This window comes from Hyaena hyaena, unplaced genomic scaffold (genome assembly GCF_003009895.1).
Source record: "Hyaena hyaena isolate Hyena2069 unplaced genomic scaffold, ASM300989v1 scaffold_960, whole genome shotgun sequence".
Taxonomy (NCBI): domain Eukaryota; kingdom Metazoa; phylum Chordata; class Mammalia; order Carnivora; family Hyaenidae; genus Hyaena; species Hyaena hyaena.
Genome location: NW_024081589.1, coordinates 273,202 through 293,139, shown reverse-complemented (window position 1 = coordinate 293,139; position 19,938 = coordinate 273,202). Strand labels below are relative to the sequence as shown.

The 19,938-nt window shown below is 41.5% G+C and overlaps 1 protein-coding gene across 7 annotated transcripts in view; it reads right to left on the bottom strand.

Moving 5' to 3' along the window:
• Positions 1 to 6,349: 6,349 nt before the first annotated feature.
• The window catches only part of CLCN5 (chloride voltage-gated channel 5), a 256,472-nt gene continuing 242,883 nt past the window's right edge, over positions 6,350 to 19,938 (bottom strand). For 5 of the 7 annotated variants that reach the window (XM_039221177.1, XM_039221178.1, XM_039221175.1 and 2 more), the window contains 8 exons: positions 19,762 to 19,884; positions 18,744 to 18,950; positions 15,637 to 15,717; positions 14,821 to 15,363; positions 12,810 to 12,996; positions 10,976 to 11,374; positions 10,580 to 10,796; positions 6,350 to 9,393 (listed from right to left, as the gene is read on the bottom strand). In XM_039221177.1, coding sequence (XP_039077108.1) covers positions 9,303 to 9,393; positions 10,580 to 10,796; positions 10,976 to 11,374; positions 12,810 to 12,996; positions 14,821 to 15,363; positions 15,637 to 15,717; positions 18,744 to 18,950; positions 19,762 to 19,884 — 1,848 coding nt within the window. In that variant the 3' untranslated portion in view covers positions 6,350 to 9,302. The remainder of the gene's footprint in view (positions 9,394 to 10,579; positions 10,797 to 10,975; positions 11,375 to 12,809; positions 12,997 to 14,820; positions 15,364 to 15,636; positions 15,718 to 18,743; positions 18,951 to 19,761; positions 19,885 to 19,938) is intronic. The other 2 variants (XM_039221182.1, XM_039221180.1) reach the window with 2 other exon arrangements.

The following is a 19,938-nucleotide window of genomic DNA, read 5'->3' as shown; positions in this document are numbered from 1 at the left end:
CCTGGGTGGCTCAGCTGGTGAAGCATCCAACTTCAGCTCAGGTCATGATCTCATGGTTCATGGGTTCGAGCCCCGCGTCGGGCTCTATGCTGACAGCTCAGAGCTTGTAGCCTGTTTCAGATTCTGTTTCCCTCTCTTCCTGCCCCTCCCCCACTCATGTTCTGTTTCTGTCTCAAAAATAAACAAACATAAAAAATAAAATAATTTTTAAAAATTTAAAAAAGATAAGATTGCTTATTATGAAGGAGGGAAGAGAGGCCAGGAGACAGGCCTTGGGAGCTCAAGGGAAGAGCAGAGCCTGAGATCTTAGAGAAGAAGCTTGGGAGACTTGGAGGTAGAATCCAAAGGCCAAGAGCTGGAGGTCCCTAAGGAAAAGAGTAACTACGCTTCTTCCTTTGCATAGTGTTATGAACTGAATGTGTCCTTCTCAAATTCATATATTAAAAACCTAATTCCCACTGTGATGGTATTTGGACGTGGAGAGGTGATGAGGTCAGGATGAAGCCCTCATGGATGGGATTATTGCCTTTATAAAAGGGACCCCAGAGAATTCTCTAGCTCTCTTTCTGCCCTGTGAGGATACAATGAGCGGTCACTAGTCTGACCCGGGAGAGGGCTCTCGCCAGGACCGAGCATGCCGGCATCCTGATCTTGGACTTCTAGCCTCCAGAACAATGGGAAATAAATTCTTGTTGTTTATAAGTGACTCAGTCTATGATAATTTGCCATAGTAGGCCAAACTAAGACATGTGCAATATCTCCAATTTACACCCGTTTTCCCTGGGTAACTATTAACACCACCCTGTCAAAATTGTCCTAATCATACAATATCTGGTCATCCTAATGAGGGAAGGACTGCAGTCCTTCTTTTCTCGTTTCTATCGAGGACACTGCTCTGAAAAATGAACAACAGCTTTCAGATAAGCTCCTTAAAGGTAGGGAATGCCATGACTGATTTAATAATAAGAAAAACATAAAGTTTATTATGTACATTAAGGAGACAGTGTCTGACAAATACCTTGTGATTGAATTTTGTATTCCCACCATCTAACTGTAGGTATGAGTTAGTGCTTCTTGCCTCACCTACCCTCAGACAGCTCTCTTTTGACCAAACCATAACTACATGGTATTTTAATGATTGCACTGACATCTGGTGGTCATTTCCAAGTGTTTCTCTGGGCAGCTCCTGTACTAGATGATGGATTGATCTATGCCTCATACTCCATCAAAGCAAATTTTATCTGAGCCCTACAGCAACCAGAGATGACACTCTAAGTCACAGTAAGTTGTTGATCGCTGGTAATATCTAGATGTATTGTGGTGATGTTTGTTTGTTTGTTTGTTTGCTTGTTTTAACCAAAGGTATTGAGATTAGAGGCAGGGATAGTGATGTGTGGAAGGGGTCCAAGAAAACGATAAATAACATCAGAAACTCAAATTTCTTTTTGGAACTTCAGGCTTATGAGGGAGTTATCTTTATATAGACGTAGCCTTCCTGAAATGATACCAAGTAGGCCAAAAGCATTAAAGTTCTTGGTAGCAACAAGTCAACACCAGTGCAGGTGTGGCCAAATATCAATGCGAGAAATCTTAAAACAAAAACTGGAACATGTGGTAAACTGCCTTATTAGCGGTCTGGCTAACAGAAACAGGCGGGTGGGGGGGGGGCGGGGGCAGCGGCAATCAGATGCAGGAAAATAGAGAAAGTAGGAAAGCCACACTTCAGAGTACAGCTTTCCTTTGTTTTCTGTGCTCCACAAAAGTGTGAAAAGGAAGTGTTTGCATATTCAACCACCTCCCCACAAAGCCCCCCTCCTTGGTCACCTCAGAGGGTTTCCCATAGAAAACATTTAATCCCCACATACCATAAAGAGGGTACTGAACCTTACTTTTCACTGGAGGAACATCCCAATCACCCAACCTACTACTTCTAAGAAGTGACTGTAGGCAAGAGGCCTGTCAAAGCCCACCATCTTACATCATTAAAAGCTCAAAAAGAGGAAAACAAAATACAGCTCCCCACTAATCCTCATGTCATCAGGAAAGTACACCAACATATGAGACAGGAACGTTTAAATAGCCATAATGAATGAGGTATCTGGGATTTTTCAGAAAATGCAAGCTGTCCCTCATTTGTCCCCTTAGAGTAAAAAGTACTACTAAATCTGTAAATGTAAAAATAATTATCTAATGAATCATTTAAAAAAAATTAATGTTTATTTTTTGAAAGAGAAAGGCAGAGTGCAAGTGGGGGAGGGGCAGAGAGAGAGAGAGGGAGACAGAATCTGAAACAGGCTCCAGGCTCTGAGCTGTCAGCACAGAGCCTGACATGGGACTTGAACTCACAGACCATGAGATCATGAGTTGGGCCGAAATTGGATGCTTAACCGACTGAGCCACCCAGACACCCCCTAAGGAACATTTTAAGAAGTGAGCCTGCTCATAGGACTTGGCAGGTACCTTTTATACTATCTTTCCCAATTCCTTCAACCTTGCCCCCTTGCTTCTGTGATCAGAAATCAATAGGTATAAAACTTGGGGTCTTCGAAAACACACCAGACACCAGGTTGGATAAGGCTGTGCTTTATTACATGCATAATTACAAATCTGTGCTAAGTGAAAATGTATAAAGCAATGGCGACCCGAGTTTATGCCACACAGAGAAAGGGCTGGACAATCCCATTAACCCTTCTGCCAATGTCCATCCCATTGCCTTTAACATGATTGTTTCCATTTCTTACAATTTGCATAGCACTTACTTGTCAAAGTACTTTCCATTCATTGTCTCAGTTTATCCTCACAACAACCCTGTGAGGTAGGTAGGGCAATTAACACTATCCCCATTTTGCAGATGGGAACACTGAGGCACAGAGCGGTTAAGATCTCAAGGCTAGTTAGTAGAAGCATAAGGAATAGAAACCAGGTCTCCTAACTTCCCAGCCCATGTTTTCCTTTTTAGACTATGTTGCTTTGCATGACCAAGGAGCAAAATGAAGTGAGCAGTAAAACACAGCTGTGGTACCGGCTGTGCCTATCTATGAACGGGGACCAACACCTCCATAAGCTAGAATAAAGCTAAGAAAGCATGACTTAAGGTTTGGCAACACTCCCAATAAATAATTGCTCTGAACAGCTCAGCACCAAGCTTCCTATGGAAACTCGGGCTATATTAGCTTTGGTTGATGCTGGTTTCTGTATATGCCTAGCTACTGCCAATATCTACACATAATCTTCAGTTGAACTTTTACCAACACTTAGGAACTAAAATGTCGAGTCAGACAGGTTTTCTTTGGCTATTGCATTTGGAGCCGGCCCTACAAATGAGTGTATTACAGAGAATTTATATGTGGCCCACGGGCAGGAATCTGGCTTTTCTGATCCTCCTGGCCTCATCAGCTTACCCAATGGGTAGTATTTTTCCCAGAGCCAAGAGCAGGAGGCTGGCCTTGGTCAAACAGAGAAGAGTCACCATTGTGACATCAACGTTACCCTTAGGTGACATGACCAGGGTGCTGTCTGTCAGGCTGAACTCCTTTCTGGCCTGTACCTGGTTAGCAGCATAGCTTCAAAAGACAGTTTAAAAGAACAAAATATTAAACACATCATTTTTAAAAATCTAGAATGAAATTAATTCTTAACCATTACATAGTCCTAAAGGACCAAATATACAATAAAAATGTAAATACTTATTAAAAAGTTGAGTACTAAAAAGGCGGGGCAATGGGAGAGAAAGGAGGGAGGAAAAAGGATAAAGTGAAATCGAGAATGGAAAATGAGCACTCTTGAAGGACCGTGTATTTTGAGGTACACTCAATATGATAATGAGACTGAACATTCCCACCCTAATAAAACCATCTTAGGCCACTCCCTCGTCCCCATTTTGCCAGATTGCATTTCACTCACCAAATCTTTGGCTGCCACTGACTTTCAACAGATTTGGATGAGTAGATGATACGGTTTAGCAATGACTACTTCATACATCTGCCTTGAGATGCTAAAGCCCTCAACACTCTCAACAAATACCACGGGCTTTGGCCTCTACAGTGGCGCAAAGCCATTTGGCCCCTACAGTGGCGCAAAGCCATTTGGCCCACAAACTCAGAAGCATCTTCCATTCTCTATTCTCAGAGCGATGCTGTCTGTTCCCCAAGGTTCACATTCAAAACAGCACACTTGTGAACAACTGAGAAAAATGTGAATTTGGGGCTGACAGGAAATAAATGGGGGGAGGGAGAGGAGCGAGAAGGAGAGGCAGAGATCATTTTTAAAAAAACATTATATGCTGTTTCTCCTTTTAAAAAGGCCAAACTTTGGGCAAGGCATTCATTCAATGAGTGCCCACAGAGGCTGAAGACCCTTTGGCTGGAACTGAGAGGTAGGAATTTATGACTGTGGGATTAGGCAAGGTGACCTGATAGGTCCCATCCAAGAAATGCAAACTCTGCACATCGTATACTTTCTTTCTTGGGCAATTCGGCAAAAAATGGACTATACGGTGGAAAAAACCAACTTTGTTTCCTACATCACTTCAAAACTTTGCACAGATCCAGATGTTTAGAAGTGAGACTGCAGCCAGCAAACATCTGTGGAATAATGTGAAGTTGCTAAACACCTGCTGTTCCAAGAACTTCTCTCCTTGGAGCACACAACTGAAATTGAGGCAGAGCAAAACTGAATGGTTGTCACAGGTCCATTACATTAATTTCACTGCAAATTGACACAGCTCCCTGAGCTCTGATCTGAGAAACCTTCACGTTTTTCTTTTTCATACACAATAAATACTTTCTATGAAGACTAAAATAGAGACTTAAAAAAATATTTTGCTATCAAAATTCAAGACAATCTACCTAAAGCTTATCATTTAGGCAATGGCAGTAGACGTTGCCCTCCTTTGTGAGCAGATGTTATAGGTCAGTCTTCTCCATAAAAGTCGACTGCCACCAGATAAATGTTGCTTTGAGCCTGTCCCCAACTTGGAAAACCCAGTCTTTGAAAGACCACTTGACTTTTTCTCTACCTGAGGCACATGATGGAGTAGTTATAAATTCTAGGATGTCTGGCGTGGGGCACAGCACGGCCTTCCTCCCACCATCTTGCAAGAACTCATATATTTTCTCACTGGGGCTTTTCCACTGCCACATCTTTTAATTCTCTCTCCAAAGAGAATCCAGGCAAACCCAGAGGTGGTTTAAAAAAAATCAAGGTTGATGGACGCTGAAGTTCAGACCACATATTTAGACATCTATTTTTTTAAGGACTGAGTATCCTACTTCCCATATACTTTCTAAATTTCTATTTTTTCTCAGGGTTTTCTCGAGCTCAATTTGCTGTGCATCACCCTGAAAAATGTTCTCCTGCTTTTCTGAACTGATGGCTGGCAACATGGCCAGTCATCAGTAAGTACTCTGGCAATGTAAAACACACTGGCTGTTTCATATTCTCAATATTGTCTTCACTATCTTCATTAAAAACTCAACTTCAAAAGCTGCACCCCTTGTGATTAAGAAAACAAAAATAAAAACAAAAGACACAGTGGGGTAACAAGTTCACCTTCATGTTCATCATGTCACAACACAAACCAAGATCGAGACTCAACCAAGACAGGCGATTCAAATACTTAAAACCTATAATGTAACATGCCATGATTACTTTGCATGACGGACTCTACTGCATGATGAGTTTTTAAAAACAGACTTGCTCCCTCCACACTTGAAAGAGCTTATAACATCATGATTCAGAGTTACTTCACAGCCTTAGACCACATTAAATTCCCATTACTTTATCTTTCTCATGTTCAAACAGAACTGGAGATTTGCTAGAGAAATTTAGACTGTGATTGGCTCTTCCTGCAAGGGGTTTGGTTTCAGCCTCTGGTGCCAAAACAACTTAACTGCTTTCCTGTTCATTTGGCGAATTGATTGTTTGCTCTACCAGCTGGCAAATCCAAAGTGTCATCAATGTTAGATTATCCACCAGAGGCTATCAGTTCCGTGGACTATACCACCTCCACTCAACAGCTGACCTGAACCAGCAGGAAGCTGGGGCCAGAAAAGAGGCTGTCTGAACAAACATCCAAATAGAAATGATCTTGATTGAAAGTGGACATTGGTTTGCATTTTCAGTCCCTTGCTTCTTCCCATCCAATGGTATAACCATGCATTAACTGTTTTGGCTTCTTTAATTCTTTACAATGAAGACCCGACTATACAAAATATACCAGCTAGACTTTTAACAGACCTGTAGACTCCCACTCTTTTCATGGCTGGATGTCTACCACATAGTTTCCCTTGGAAAATCCTAACTCTCTTGAAGCATTTATTGGAGTTCTTTTGTAGCTCCTTCCCTTGCGTTGGGAAATTTTCTTTTCTTAATGACATAACAGACTAGTCTCAACCCAAATTAATTTGCCAATCACAGATTATCTAGTCTTTTACCATTGAGGTATGTGGCCATTTGAGGCGACTGACAGATCTCATTGTATCAGCTTTGTTTGTTGGTTAAGTATGTCCAAGTGTTGAATTAGCGATGGAAGAAAGAACATTTTCCTTCGCCTTACGACAAGAAACTCTTGAGTGTTAAGGTGCTGAGCTAGCAGTCTAGAGGAGAGCTCTAGCCACAATTAGCCAACCTTTGAGCCAAACCATAGGATTGGACATATAATGAATACCATACACTATAGCTACTTCTAGCATATGTGTTATAAGGATTCCTGAGGTTAATGGATGAGATTTATCAGGAGTGAGGTATCAAAAGGATATTATTCTCTGGAGGGCCAATTGGTGCTTAGCATCTAGAAAGTATACCCTGGCACAGTGTTATCTGATTTCTTGAATTAATTCTCTGAAGTAGCACCTTAACACTGGCTCATCTGTCTAGAATCAAAAACAGAGCCTAAAAGAAACACAAAGGCAAACTTAGGCACCCTCCATATCGCTGCTGCCCTATGAAAGGAGACCAAACTTTTCACTGTCATCAAATACCAGAAATACTAACGCTTCCTGTTTTGCAAACTAGCTGGACGGCTAATAAGACAGGTAGTGAACTAGAAATATACAGATAAGAATGACTTCTATGCAATACACAGGGGTGGTCTGGCACATAGCCTCATCTCATATGAGGAAATCAGTGGCACAGAAGGGAGAAAAGATGTAAAGTGACTGAGTCATGACTATAATAGAATATAACCTAGGGAGTTTTTTCTTTAATTAAAATGTTAGAGTGATATACTTTAAAAAAAGAAACTCTGGCAACTGCCTTGATATTTGAAAGATAAAAATCAATAAAAGCTTTGGCTGCCCGGTTCTAGGCAATAAAAGAATTTGAGATGTTGGAAAGATAGGTACAAAAGAACGAAAGAACAAAAGAATGAATGAACGAACAAACGAAAGGAAGGAAGGAAGGAAGGAATCCTAGATTCAGGGCTCAGAAACTTTTAAAATGAGGAACCCTGAGGTGTTGGGAGAGACGGAGGGGGGTGGGGGAGGATATGCCTAGTGACTGCTGGTTCTAGGCTGGAAGGGTAGTGTAAGGTGGGGGGTGGGGGGGGCGGGGTTAACAGACTTGTCAAACAGGAAAGGCTGAACTCTGCAGCCCTGGCAGTTAAGTCTTGCTGAGGTGGGCATGGGCACAGGAAGGGAGGCAGGTGCAGAGGCAGCAACTGGGCTACAGAGCAAAGCAAATGGCTGTGTGTTCCCTCTGGTCTGTGTGCCCTAAGATTGCTGAGCCCTGGTTTACAATTTAACTAGCCCTGGGGGTTATTTTTTGAAATCGGAATGATTAACCAGGCATGGCGCTCAGTCCCAAAGACAGTACTCAGGACTGAGGAGAGGGAGAGGAAAAGAATGGAGGGGAACAAGAGGGACCAGCTGCACATGGGGAAAACAACAGAAAATGAAACCGGTGTTGGAATGATGGTGGTGGCTCTGTGACTCAACCGGGTGTCCCTACAGTGTGATGTTTTTCTACTGCAGTAAACGTGGTAGAAAATTGAGACAGGCACCTTTTCAATTGGATACAAGCACCTTTGGTGTCACCAGGCCTTGTCCACACCCCTGGGTCTTAGGATGGTTCTGCCTTTTATTTAGAATTCTAAGGAGCCCCAAGGGAGTCACAGCTGCCTATCCTATTCCAATGCCTCAAATGGATTTGAAAGTACCCCAAGCCTAAATTCATGTTCACAGGGACAACAACTGGCCTGTTATATGTACTTAACACTGGGAGGAGGCATGAGTGCCCAGTTATTTTAGTACTGGTGGTCTTTACGAAGGAATGCATGAGAATGCAGATAGAGCTCAGGAACTTCCCTGGTTTATCAGTATGCAGTCCAGATTTGGTTCCCTTTACTATTCTTACATATTCCAGAAGCCTAAAGCACCATCACTCATGGAGGTGGCATCTGGGTAAGAGAATTAGTTGGGACCTCACAAAAAATGTGAAATTCCTAGTCACTGACTCTGCTTAGAACTTTACTAATCATTCTTTTCAAGGAAGCTGGAGAAATCATTCCTTGTTACTAACAAATTCACGGCAAAGTCCTTGTCTACTGGCCAACAAATACTATCTGGAAAATCACCCTTTGGCAGACAAGGAGAAAGTTCCATAACTTATCTTTGTGCACTTCAAAAGAGTACCAGGAACAAGCAAGCTATAAAAGTCAACCTCTCTAAATTCATTTAGAGTTGGTTAACCAAAGCAGCATTGTCTTATAATCAGATATTAAAATTAACATACATATATACACACACAAACTAATAATGCTAAATATTGTAACAGGAACAGGATAACATTTGAATTGAATTTTCACAGTCTGGAAAACAGCATTACTATTTTCCTTCTGGCTTTCCTTTCTGTGTTCAGAAAAGCAAAGCCCCTTAGTTTACACTTCATCTTCCACCAATGACAGTTAGAGTCAAAAAAAGTGACTTGGTCATGAGTTTTCTGCAGGCCAAAGGTCAGGACGGTTGGAATTTTTATTGCATAGTTTTCAGTGATTGCATATTGTCTAACAATTATGTTTTAAACTAAAAAAAAATTTAAAGAATTAAAACCTAGCAATCTTGCTTACTCTCTCATGAAATTTTTCTAATGCAATATCACAGAAGCCTAACTGTATTTTCTACTAAAGAGAAGATTAAATTCCAGAGATTATGTAGTGCAACTGGTTAACTTATAGGAAATAGACAATACACTAATATAACTTCACCATCCAAATATGGGAAATGTGTTTTGGGTACCCAGTTAATAAAATACGTCCATGGTCTGCAATGTCCTTCCTGTTTTATATCCAGCACAACCCTGTGATTCTAGTTGAAGAGAATGGAGTCAGGATCTTGGTTCGCCATCTGTGCTATATGCTTTAGCACATCCTTTTTGGTAATGATTCCAAGCAATCGCCTAAAAGACAAAACAAGGCAACAAAACAAAAATAAATTGGTAGCTAACGTTCTCAATGGTGACACTTTTCCTCCTCAGGCCTTTCCAACTTTGTCTTTAAACACTAACTGCACTTACAGTGTTATGCATGCCAGGCAAATGGGACGGTGTGTGGGTCCCTAAATGAGCTGCAGGCATTTCTGCATCATGTCTCACACCTTGCTATTTCCTCTGCTTTAAATATTCCCTACATATCTGAATCTTATGTTCTGCCACCTAGTTCAAACGCTGCTCTTCCAGAACCCCTTCCTGATCCTACAGGCCAGCAATGGCCATGACCCCCTTACAGCAATTGCATGATCTGCACACTTTTCTTGTTTGCTGTTGTGGAATGCGTGCTCCTGTGTCCTTAGGTTCCCTGTGACATTGCACACTCCTTGAGGGTAGAGAAGGGCCTTATTCATGTTTGTGTCTCTGTGGAGTCTAGTGGAATACCTCCTGGCATGAAGTTGGGGATTCAGTAAATGTTGAATGAATCAGTTAGGGAAAGTCCCCTTGCTGATTTCAATCCTGCAAGACATCTGTTACAACATTTAGAAATTTTAGAGAGTGAAATTCTTACATAATTGCTGGATTAGCATACCATGTTTAGAAAAAAAATCCACCTTTCTCCTCAACCTCCCTTCTTTTCCAATAAAAATAGCAGGGCTTCCTTAACTGCATAAGAAATATCCTTGAAAGAAAGAGCTTTGGCCTTGGGAGTCAGAAGAGTTGTGTTTAAAGCCCCTCTCTACTATATACTGATTGGGAGCCCTTCTGTAAATCTCTAAACCTCACTGAAACTTGGCTTTCTCATCCTCCAATGATAAAAACACAGTTATTATGAGGACCAAATACTATACGTATAATACCTAATACCATTATAATTTCAGTGCTGTCTCTTCAAAAGGACACAACTGTTTCCTTTGTAGGGGAGGGACCATGTTATTTATAATGTGCAGCTAGCAGTTCACATCTCTCAAGCACACTTTCATCCCCAAACTCCTTTTCCATTAATCATGACAATAAAAGAAATACATCTATCTTCATCTCGGAGCTTCAAAAGGCCCTATACGTACTACTAATGTTCAGATGAATTGGGTTCTTCTTTATCTCTCTACACTCTATCCTCCCACAATCCAATTTGCCTTCACCAAAGAGCTCTCACCCATTATGCGTAACCAAGCACTGCCGCAGTCCCAACTTGCGGAAGATATCCACTACAATCTCCATGGGTGTAAGGTCAGTCACAGTGAAGGGGCTGAGATCCAGGATATTCCGAAGCTTTAGGGTGGGTGGTGTGTATGGTGGCATTGGAGGAGAATGCTCAGTGAAATAAATGATGGAAGTGCTCACAACTCCATCCTGTTTTTTGCGAGCATTTTCTATTTGAGAGGTAGGAAAAAAGAAGTTGAAAATAGAAGTGCCAGTTCTATCCTTCTGGCCCCTCATTGGTCCCGTCCTCCCCCATTTTGCACATATTTATTTTATTTCCTCCCCCATTTTGCACATATTTATTTTATTTCCATAGTGGATTACATTATCCCGTTTCTGAAATCCTTACCGATTGAAATGATGAGATCTCTTCGGAGGACGAAACCCACAAGTCTTTGGGATTCCCGAGACACCACCACTGGGAAGCCACTGTAAGTGGTTTCACTGATGATAGTCTCTATATCTTCCACAGTCATACTGTCCTGAGTAAGGACAGTCAATAAAGGATCATTTCTCCGGGGTTTCATCACATCCATTGCCAGAGTTTTATGAGCAAACTCTTCTTTGGCTTCAAGAAAGGGGTAACCATTGAGACGAATGTGGGCATCATAGATGCCCTCCCGCCCCAGAGCATCTGCCACCCATTTGCTTGTCATGGCTGCAGCCATCAGAGGCACAATGTATTCCAAGCCACCAGTTAGTTCAAACATTATGACAACAAGAGAAACAGTCATCCGAGTCACCCCACCTGTAAGGAAACAGATACAGGCTACTGAAAACAGAAGTCCAGACTCATTACAATTAAGGGCATGTGACAGGCGCCCATCCAGGCAAAGGCTACTTACCAGAAGCATTGCTAAAAGGAGGTCTCGCTTATAACTGCACAGACCCCAGCAGCTACATTTAAGTAAGTTTATAATGGATGTGAGTCAGAATTCTCAGAATAATATCTATAAAAGCACCAGATGCTGTCTGGATTTTTCTTCTTTTGTTTCTTATTTGTGTGCTGCTTTCTCTCCCCTAATTATAAAAGTAATTGCAAAAGATACCCACAATTGGTATAACACTGCTGGAACTATAGGTTCTCTGGAATGTACAGGCCATAGTGGAAATTTCAGAAAACATTTTTTAAGTATAGAAAAGAAAGCCATTATTCATAAGTTCACGGCCTAGAAATAAGCAGAGTAAAAATTTGGAATGACTTTTTCTCAAGTTTTTCGCTAGGCAAAAATATATGTTTGTATGTAAGTGGGCTCATATTATATGTTTAACTCCCCACCATGCTACCCCTCCCCCCACTTTATGTCAGGAACATTTCATATATTATTACAAATTCATTTAACATTGGATTTAGAGATGTTAAATATTAGCATCACATTCAATGGCTACATAGTATAACATTATATGGATTCACCATAATTTATTTAACCAGTCCCTTATGGTGCATATTTAAGTTGATTCCAATTTATTGCTGCTATCATAAATAATACGGTGATGAACATTCTTGGGCAGATATCCTTATCCAAATTCCTGGTAATTTTGTTAGTAGGATGAAATTTGAGAGCAAAATTATTCTCAAGAGGGAGGAATATAGCTATAGGATAAAGAATACTTTCTTAAAGCACTTGAAAAATTGCAAACCCAACAGGAAACGGATGCTCATTAAAAAAAAAAAAAACCTGCAGGGGCAACCTCAGTCGGTTGAGCACCTGACTTTTTTGATTCCCACTCAGGTCATGATCTCACGACCTCTGGAGCCTTGCATCAGGTTCTGTGCTGAGCGTGGAGCCTGCTTAAGATTTTCTCTCTCTCTCTCTCTCTCTCTCTCTCTCTCTCTCTCCTGTCTCTCCCTTGCTCATGTGTGCTTGCTTGCTCTCTCAAAATCTGTAGTCGACTCTGTTTAATATCACACTTTCTTATTCTGTCACCTGTGTGGCAACTTTTTTTTTTTAATTTCTAGGAGAGAGAGAGAGAGACAGCGTGAGCAGGGGAGGGTCAGAGAGAGAGGGAGTCACAGACTGAAACAGGCTCCAGGCTCTGAGCTGGCAGTCAGCACAGAGCCCGACGCGGGGCTCGAACCCACGAACCGTGAGATCATGACCTAAGCGAAAGTTGGACGCTTAACCGACTAAGCCACCCAGGCGCCCCGCAACTTCTTTAAAATCAATGCAAACACTACTCACCTAAGCAGGCTGCAGCCCCAACCATCGCATAAAGGCCAGGGGTGATGCAATCTGCTCCTTGACTACACCAGCTATTGAAGATGGCCCAATCATGGTGGTAATAAGCCAGCTGCTCCATTCCTACTCCTAAAAGTCGGCCTGCTATAGCACCAACAGCCATGCTGGGGATAAACAGGCCAGACGGGATCTGCAAAGAGAAAGCAACAGATGGTTAGTGAGAAATGATGCACTTGCCTGGCACGTGGTAAGGGCTAGATAACTGACCCTCTGCAAAGCAAACAGGCCAATGACAATTTAACTATGCACTATGCTAGCAAGTGGCCGTAAAGATTTGTGTAATGCTACGGGGGCTAGAGGTCTCTGGGACGTGCAGGCAAGTACGACTGCAAAGAAGCTTACCCTGATTTGGGGTCCATCAGGCCAGAGCCTGAACTCTCCAGACCAACACAGAACTGGAGGCAGAAATTAAGCCTTTCCCAAAGAAAAAGGAAAATAGATGGAGTTTCTCATATATGCAGACATTTTCCCCAATGCTGAATTCTTAACAACAATTGACTATCTTCCATGTTCTATGCTGGATACTCCACTAACAAGATTTCCTCAGTTCTTTACTTCCACCCCTGGAGATAGGCGTTATTATTCCCAAATCGCAAAGAACTTAAGGTTCAGAGAGGCTAAGTAACACATCCAAGGTCAAGATACAGTAAATACTGGTGCTGGGGTTTAAATGCAATGCTTAAAACCACTCTCATGTATTGAATCTTAACCCATTGCTCACATGAAAAGGATGGTACATGTAAGGTTTCATTTTATTTTGTAACGGTATAAAGACGAAATGATTACATTTTAAGAATGAGGTAGTAAAAATGGTTTGCATGACTACCCAAACAAAAAACCAACAACAACAAAACACCCCTCTCATCCTTCTCCTGCTCAATTTCTTGACTCCTAGGATACTACAGTGAATTCTCAATTTACTGTGTTAAGGGAAGGAAATTAGGACAAGGGCAAACTCACTGAAACAGCAGATTGTTTTTAAATAGCTTATGTTTGATTTTTGAATGCATTTGAATCTGGGTGGGTTTGATGGTCTGACTGTTCGCTTTAAATGAAAGAAGGAAGCCATGAGGTAAAAATAATAATAATAACAACAACAACAACAACAACTCAAGAAGTGCCACAAGACTTTCCAGGGTGTTAGGAAGATGCATGTCCATTCAGAGGTTCTAGCATTGCGTAAACTGAGCACTGTGTCTCACTGTCTGGTTTGAACAGAGGTGAATAACTCTCGGTAGTTGGGTGCTAACGAAAGACAAACAAATAATCAGGAAGGAGGAGGGAAATACCTTAACAAATGTTCCATGTTCCTTTCTGGTTTCTTCTGAAACATGGAAACGATAACAGGTACTGAAAATAAGAGATTCTGGCCTAATGTCTGCTGTTGACAGTTTCAATATTAATTTGGATCACCTGTGAAGTTCTCGATACTTGGGCACTGATAACGACTGTAAAGAATACATTTAGCTATACATCAGGCCGAACCTGATAAGATTGCTATTTTAGTGGTCAAAATGGTTGAGTATAGGCTACTTTGTTTGGTTCAACTTAATATTTTGCTTTATTGGCAAACTCTAAAGCCACCCTATAAGGACCAAAAATGTGTTGGGCAGATATTGTTTTAATACAAAATGCATGTGAATAAGTACCTCACCATCCTTTCTGAGGGGCAAAATATGTGTTCCGTGGAAAAAAGAGAAAATATTCCTATTTACATATCATCATTGAGGTGTGCATTTGGCCTAAAACTAGGCTTGGATAATTTTAGATACAGTTCAATTCTCTAGGAAGTTAGGAGGACATGTAGGGGCAAAAAGGGCTTTTGGGGGTGGGGGATAATGTTGCATGGGGTTGGAAGTGTCACAGGAGCTTTGAAGATTTTATGATATCTTGGCTTTAACCCCCAAGCCACAGCCACACATATATCCACCGAGCATCAAAAGAATCTCCTCACCTTCATGCCAAAGGTGAATATAGTGATGACAATTTTCAGTATGAGTGTCAAGGCCAGCTGCCACATGGCACTGTAGACTCCCACACCAGCCGGTCTGTCGGGCAGTTCACCCCCCTTGCTTGTGTTGAAACGGTTCTCATAGTCACAGAGCTTGGAGGAGTCCAGAAGGCCACAGTCATTAAACAGCTCAGAAATGAGCTCACTTGTGCTCATGCGGGTATATTCATTGGGGAAAGCCAGGATGGCAGTGATGGCTGTCACAACGAGTACCTCTATGACAGGATACTTGCCCAACTGAGTGGTCTTACGCTTCCGACACCAGGCGATGTTGGTGCGGATAAACAAAGCTCCCCACAGACCACCAAATATGCCCAGCAGAATGAACGGCACAAGCTCAAAGAGATGCCATGGGGTGTGAAACTCCACATAAAACAGAACCAGGCGGCTGTTCCCAAAGGGATTGATGGAACGTAGAGTAAATGCTGCCACCAAGGCAGCAAAGAATGAACGCCACAACGTTTTGAGGGGGAAATAGTAGCTGACCTGTAAGAAAGAAGGTGGGAAAGCAAACTTAGAGCAGTATGCAGACACAGTTCCAGGTGATAAGCTGGTGCTGCAGGAATGAGAGCTCAGGACAAAACAAAACAAAACAAAACAAAACAAAACAAAAAACAAAAAAAAAACTGCCCAGAGATCTCCAGTCACATGGTAAAACACGGAGTTGAGCAGAGCACTTTGGGACTGCACCATACACACACACTGGCCAGAATTCCTGACCCAAAAGCAACATCACATTCTACAGTTAAAAGCAGTTACCTCTTCTAGGCTGAATAATACTCCGCCAATCGGTGCCCCAAAGGCTACGGATACACCAGCTGCTGCTGCAGCTGACAAGACCTACAATCCGAAACTCAAAATTAGTGACAGAAATAACGCCACCTTGCTGCTGTCAATCACATGTTTAAAAGGAACGTTAGTGATTGCTAAACTTGTTTTTTAAAACTTTACATGCTCTGTATCCAGTTTATCAAAAATCAAGTTCAATTTATATTTATTTATTTTGAGAACAAACACTGCATGCTAAATTTTGAACACATGGTTCAAATGCTTGGATGGGCAAAGGGTCTCTCCTCTGTAATTAATTCAGTCATGTACTTTATTCCACATCATGCCCCCCAGCCCCAATATTCTCCATTCACTAATGGAATTTGAGTTTGTAGACCTAGGAATCACCTAAATGAAGTATTTTCAGTGACGTATTTACACAGCACTCTCTGTTAAGGAATGCTTATTAAATGAGAGTTTAGAGAAGCCTGTAATGATACAAAACTGAAGCAACAGTTGGCTCACATCTATTCAGGAGCTACAAATATTCATATGATGGGTAGCTGGGGTTTTCTGTACTATATGCCCTGCTCCATACCGAGTGACCTATGGAAACAAATAGGGAAGCAACTAGAAGCAAGGGGATAGATTTTGAAGAGAAGACCTATGTGTGTTTCGGTGTGGCAAGGAAAAGGGCTAGGTGGGACAGGAAGAGGAAGGGGAAGAAGATGTCAGAGGAAATAAAAAGGGACAAGGAGACAGAGAAAGAGAGCAAGTGATATACTTAGCCCTGCTTTTGTAGGTAGGCATATGCATGTGCATGTAAAATGTGCATGAGAAACACACTGAATTAATGGGAGGATTAAGTCTTTTCTTTAAATTCTGGCTGCTGTGGGGTGATAAGTGATTTGCGATAGTAAGGAAATATTTTTAAAAAGAAAGTTTTAGGGGTGTCTGGGTGGCTCAGTCAGTTAAGCGTCTGACTCTTGATTTAGGCTCAGGTCGTGATCTCATGGTTCATGAGATTGAGCCCCACACCTGGCTCTGTGTGCTGACTGCACAGGGCCTGCTTCAGATCCTCTCTTTCTCCCTCTCTCTGCCCATTCCCCACTCATGCGTGTTTTCTCTCTCTCAAAATAAATAAATAAACATTAAAAAAAGAAAGTTAAATACAAATAGTTTTTCGAAGAATAAAATAGTTCTTGGCAAAATTAATAGGCAGGTTTCTCTGGGCAGGATGGTGCAGGAAAATGAAGGGGAGGAAGGAGGGAGTGCTAAATGGTGCTAACTTGGGAGACTTCAAAATCCATAGCTATATACTGGCTTTCATCAAAAGCGTTTCCGTGACTGTCTGGGGTGAATTATGAGGAGAAAGAAAGAATCATGGTGGCTAGTTTGCTTCAATTTTTTGTTGTTGCTGTTGACTGAGTGGAGTCTGTCCATCCCCTTTCTTCTCAAGTCCCTATTGTACTCTCAAGCATTTGCCCACTTTGACAAGGCCCCAGGACACAAAAGAGTGGCTGCTGATGGTGAGAACAACAGGAAGAAAATAACTGGAAAGTCTAAAATGAACAATAGGAAGTGAACTCAAGATGCAAAGATTCTTGAGTCTAGTTAGAGGAATAAGTGACATCTGTACAGAGAAACAGCCCAAACTCCCTTCTCATTCTGTAAAGAACTACTTGAACAGAAATGCCGATTTTATGAAATGAAAGTAACCAGCAATCTGTAGTTCCAAAGTCACCCCTGCCCAGGCAAAACCAGCAACAATCAACATTTTACTCTTGCCAGTTAAAATGTTTTTTTTTCCCATCTCTTTAGCTTCTGTTCCGCATTATTTCCATCTAACAACCTCACAAATTTAATACTGCCTTTATGCTCCTTTACCATTTGACAGGCAGCTAAACAACCTCTCAGATTTCCCTTTCCCTCTCTTTCTCTCTCTTCTGCTAGCCTTCCTCTCCTGCCAAGAACTTTCCCCCTTGAACTATCAAAATGTATTCCATATTTGAAATTTCAACATTTTTGAGTTTCCTTCTGGGCCTTATGGTTTATTTTGTTTTCTTTGGTTTTCAGAATAAATCACTAGGTTCCCATTTTGTGAAAACTCCTTTCTAATGAAATGAACTTGGACTTGACCCATTTCATATGTGATTTCTTTGTAATTCAAGGAAAACAGAGCAAGAACCATTATTTTCTCAAATCCTTCATTATAGCAGGGTAAAAGTAACCAACGACTTGGAACATTTTTAAAAACTGTCCTTCCTCCTCAAAATGATATATGTTAGCAACTGCATAAACATGAGAACCGCTACAGAGATGCTGTGACAAAATTACTCTGGCGAGACTGACACAAAAGGCAGAGAGAGCGCCAATACATAGAGAAACTCATTCAGTGTGGCAGTAGGTAGAAATAAAAGATGAAAAGGCTGGCATTTGAAACACACGCTGAGTGCATATTCATTCACAGGAATAAATGACTGCTCTTAAAAATCTATTATTTTTATAACTTATTTTGTAATAGAAACAGCACACACTTGTACAGTTACACGTAATGAAAGTTATTATAGTTAAAATCCTTCTCTAACACCTCACTTCCCCACTCACCCCAGGAAGACATGTTTAACAGTTTGGAGTAAAACCACTTTTCAGACATTTTCTTTCTAGGTGCATATTTACATAATTAGAAAAACATTAATGGAATCATTATATGTACACGTTGTTCCAAAATTGGCTTTTGAAACTGAATATTTTATAGTCATCAATCCATGTCAATGTACTCTTTTTTTTTTTTTAACGATTGCATAGTATGCTACAGCATGGACAGAATTTGTTTATTCAAATCAGTCCCGTTGATGGACATTGTGATGGTATCATTTTCTCACAATATTGACAAATGTTGCACACGGACTATCCCCAAACGCATACCTTTGTGTACACACAGAGTAGGATGTCTGCAGGATAAATTCCTAGAAGTGAAGCTGCTGGGTCAAAGGGTGTCTGTGTTAACACTGGGAGAATCCCCAAATTCTTATCCCTAATACTGTACCATTTATGCTCTCACGAACAAAGAGACTATTTGGGCCACCTGTTCTTACCTCTCTGCGCTTAGCTTCATTCTTCCTGTATTTGTTGAAGCAGTGGCACAGAATGTTCCCACAGCAGCAAGCCACGTGCACTAGGGGGCCCTCTTTGCCCAGGCTCAGGCCAGATGACACGGCCAGCACCAACGTGATGGTTTTGATAATTAGGGTCCACTTACCCAAATAGCCCCTAATAATAAAACCACTCAAGATAGTTTTTATCTGTGGACCAAACACAGAGAGATTGAATAGAGACTAAGCAAATAAGCAAGGCTGGGAAGCAATAATATGGACCTCATATAGAAACTGTACCTTTCGAACAAGTGACCTATAAATGTTTGACCTACAATGACCCCAATTTGATAGGGAGCCTAGGAGCCCAGAAAAGAGAGAACTGTTCTTTAAGATTTCATGTTCCTTTTTTCTTTTTTTTTGGCCATGTGCCAGCAGGGCAAGGGAATACAAGCATGGGAGTCTGTGTGTATGGCGAAGGGTAGGCAGGGAGGGTGGGTATTTTCCTTACTTGTATCCTTACAGGCTAGTATAGCCTTGATTCTCTGCCAAAGAAATTTGTAACTATGACTTGGTCAGCAAACAGAGAGAGGCAAGATCATCTGGGCAACCTCAAATATCAGTGGTTTCAGTCACTGTCAAGCAATGTAAACCAAAAGTAGTTAGAAACAGGATTTCAACCACCCTCCTCCTAACCCGAATCATACTGTAGGAAATGAAGCAAATAGTTTTCTTTCTCTGACTCTAACAAAACTGACAATATCACTACTGTTTTAGGCCAGGATATTGGGACCCTGGTTCACCAGGAACCCACGGGGGGATAGGAATCAACTCCCTTTAGTGTCCAGATGGCTCAGGCTGAAAGAAGACTTGAGGAAAGACCTTGAAAGGCTCTAGATTTCCTCAGGGTCTGATCCTGTTTCATGTTCAAATTGTGGTATATGCTGGAATACATATTAAAGGCTTTTAACTGGGAAGGAATCATTATTGTCACCATTTATAAACCACTTGAGAGACTCACCTCAGGAATTCCAGAGCCGCAGGCATAAGGCGCAAATACCTTGACAAGAGACACAGCAAGGAAGGCAAATAGGAGAGCCCAGAGGACATACATGAAATAATTGACTATGTAGGCAAAGGCTCCCTGGAACAGGGGGAAAAGAAAGAATCTTGTTTTAGTGAGGCATGCCACTCTTCA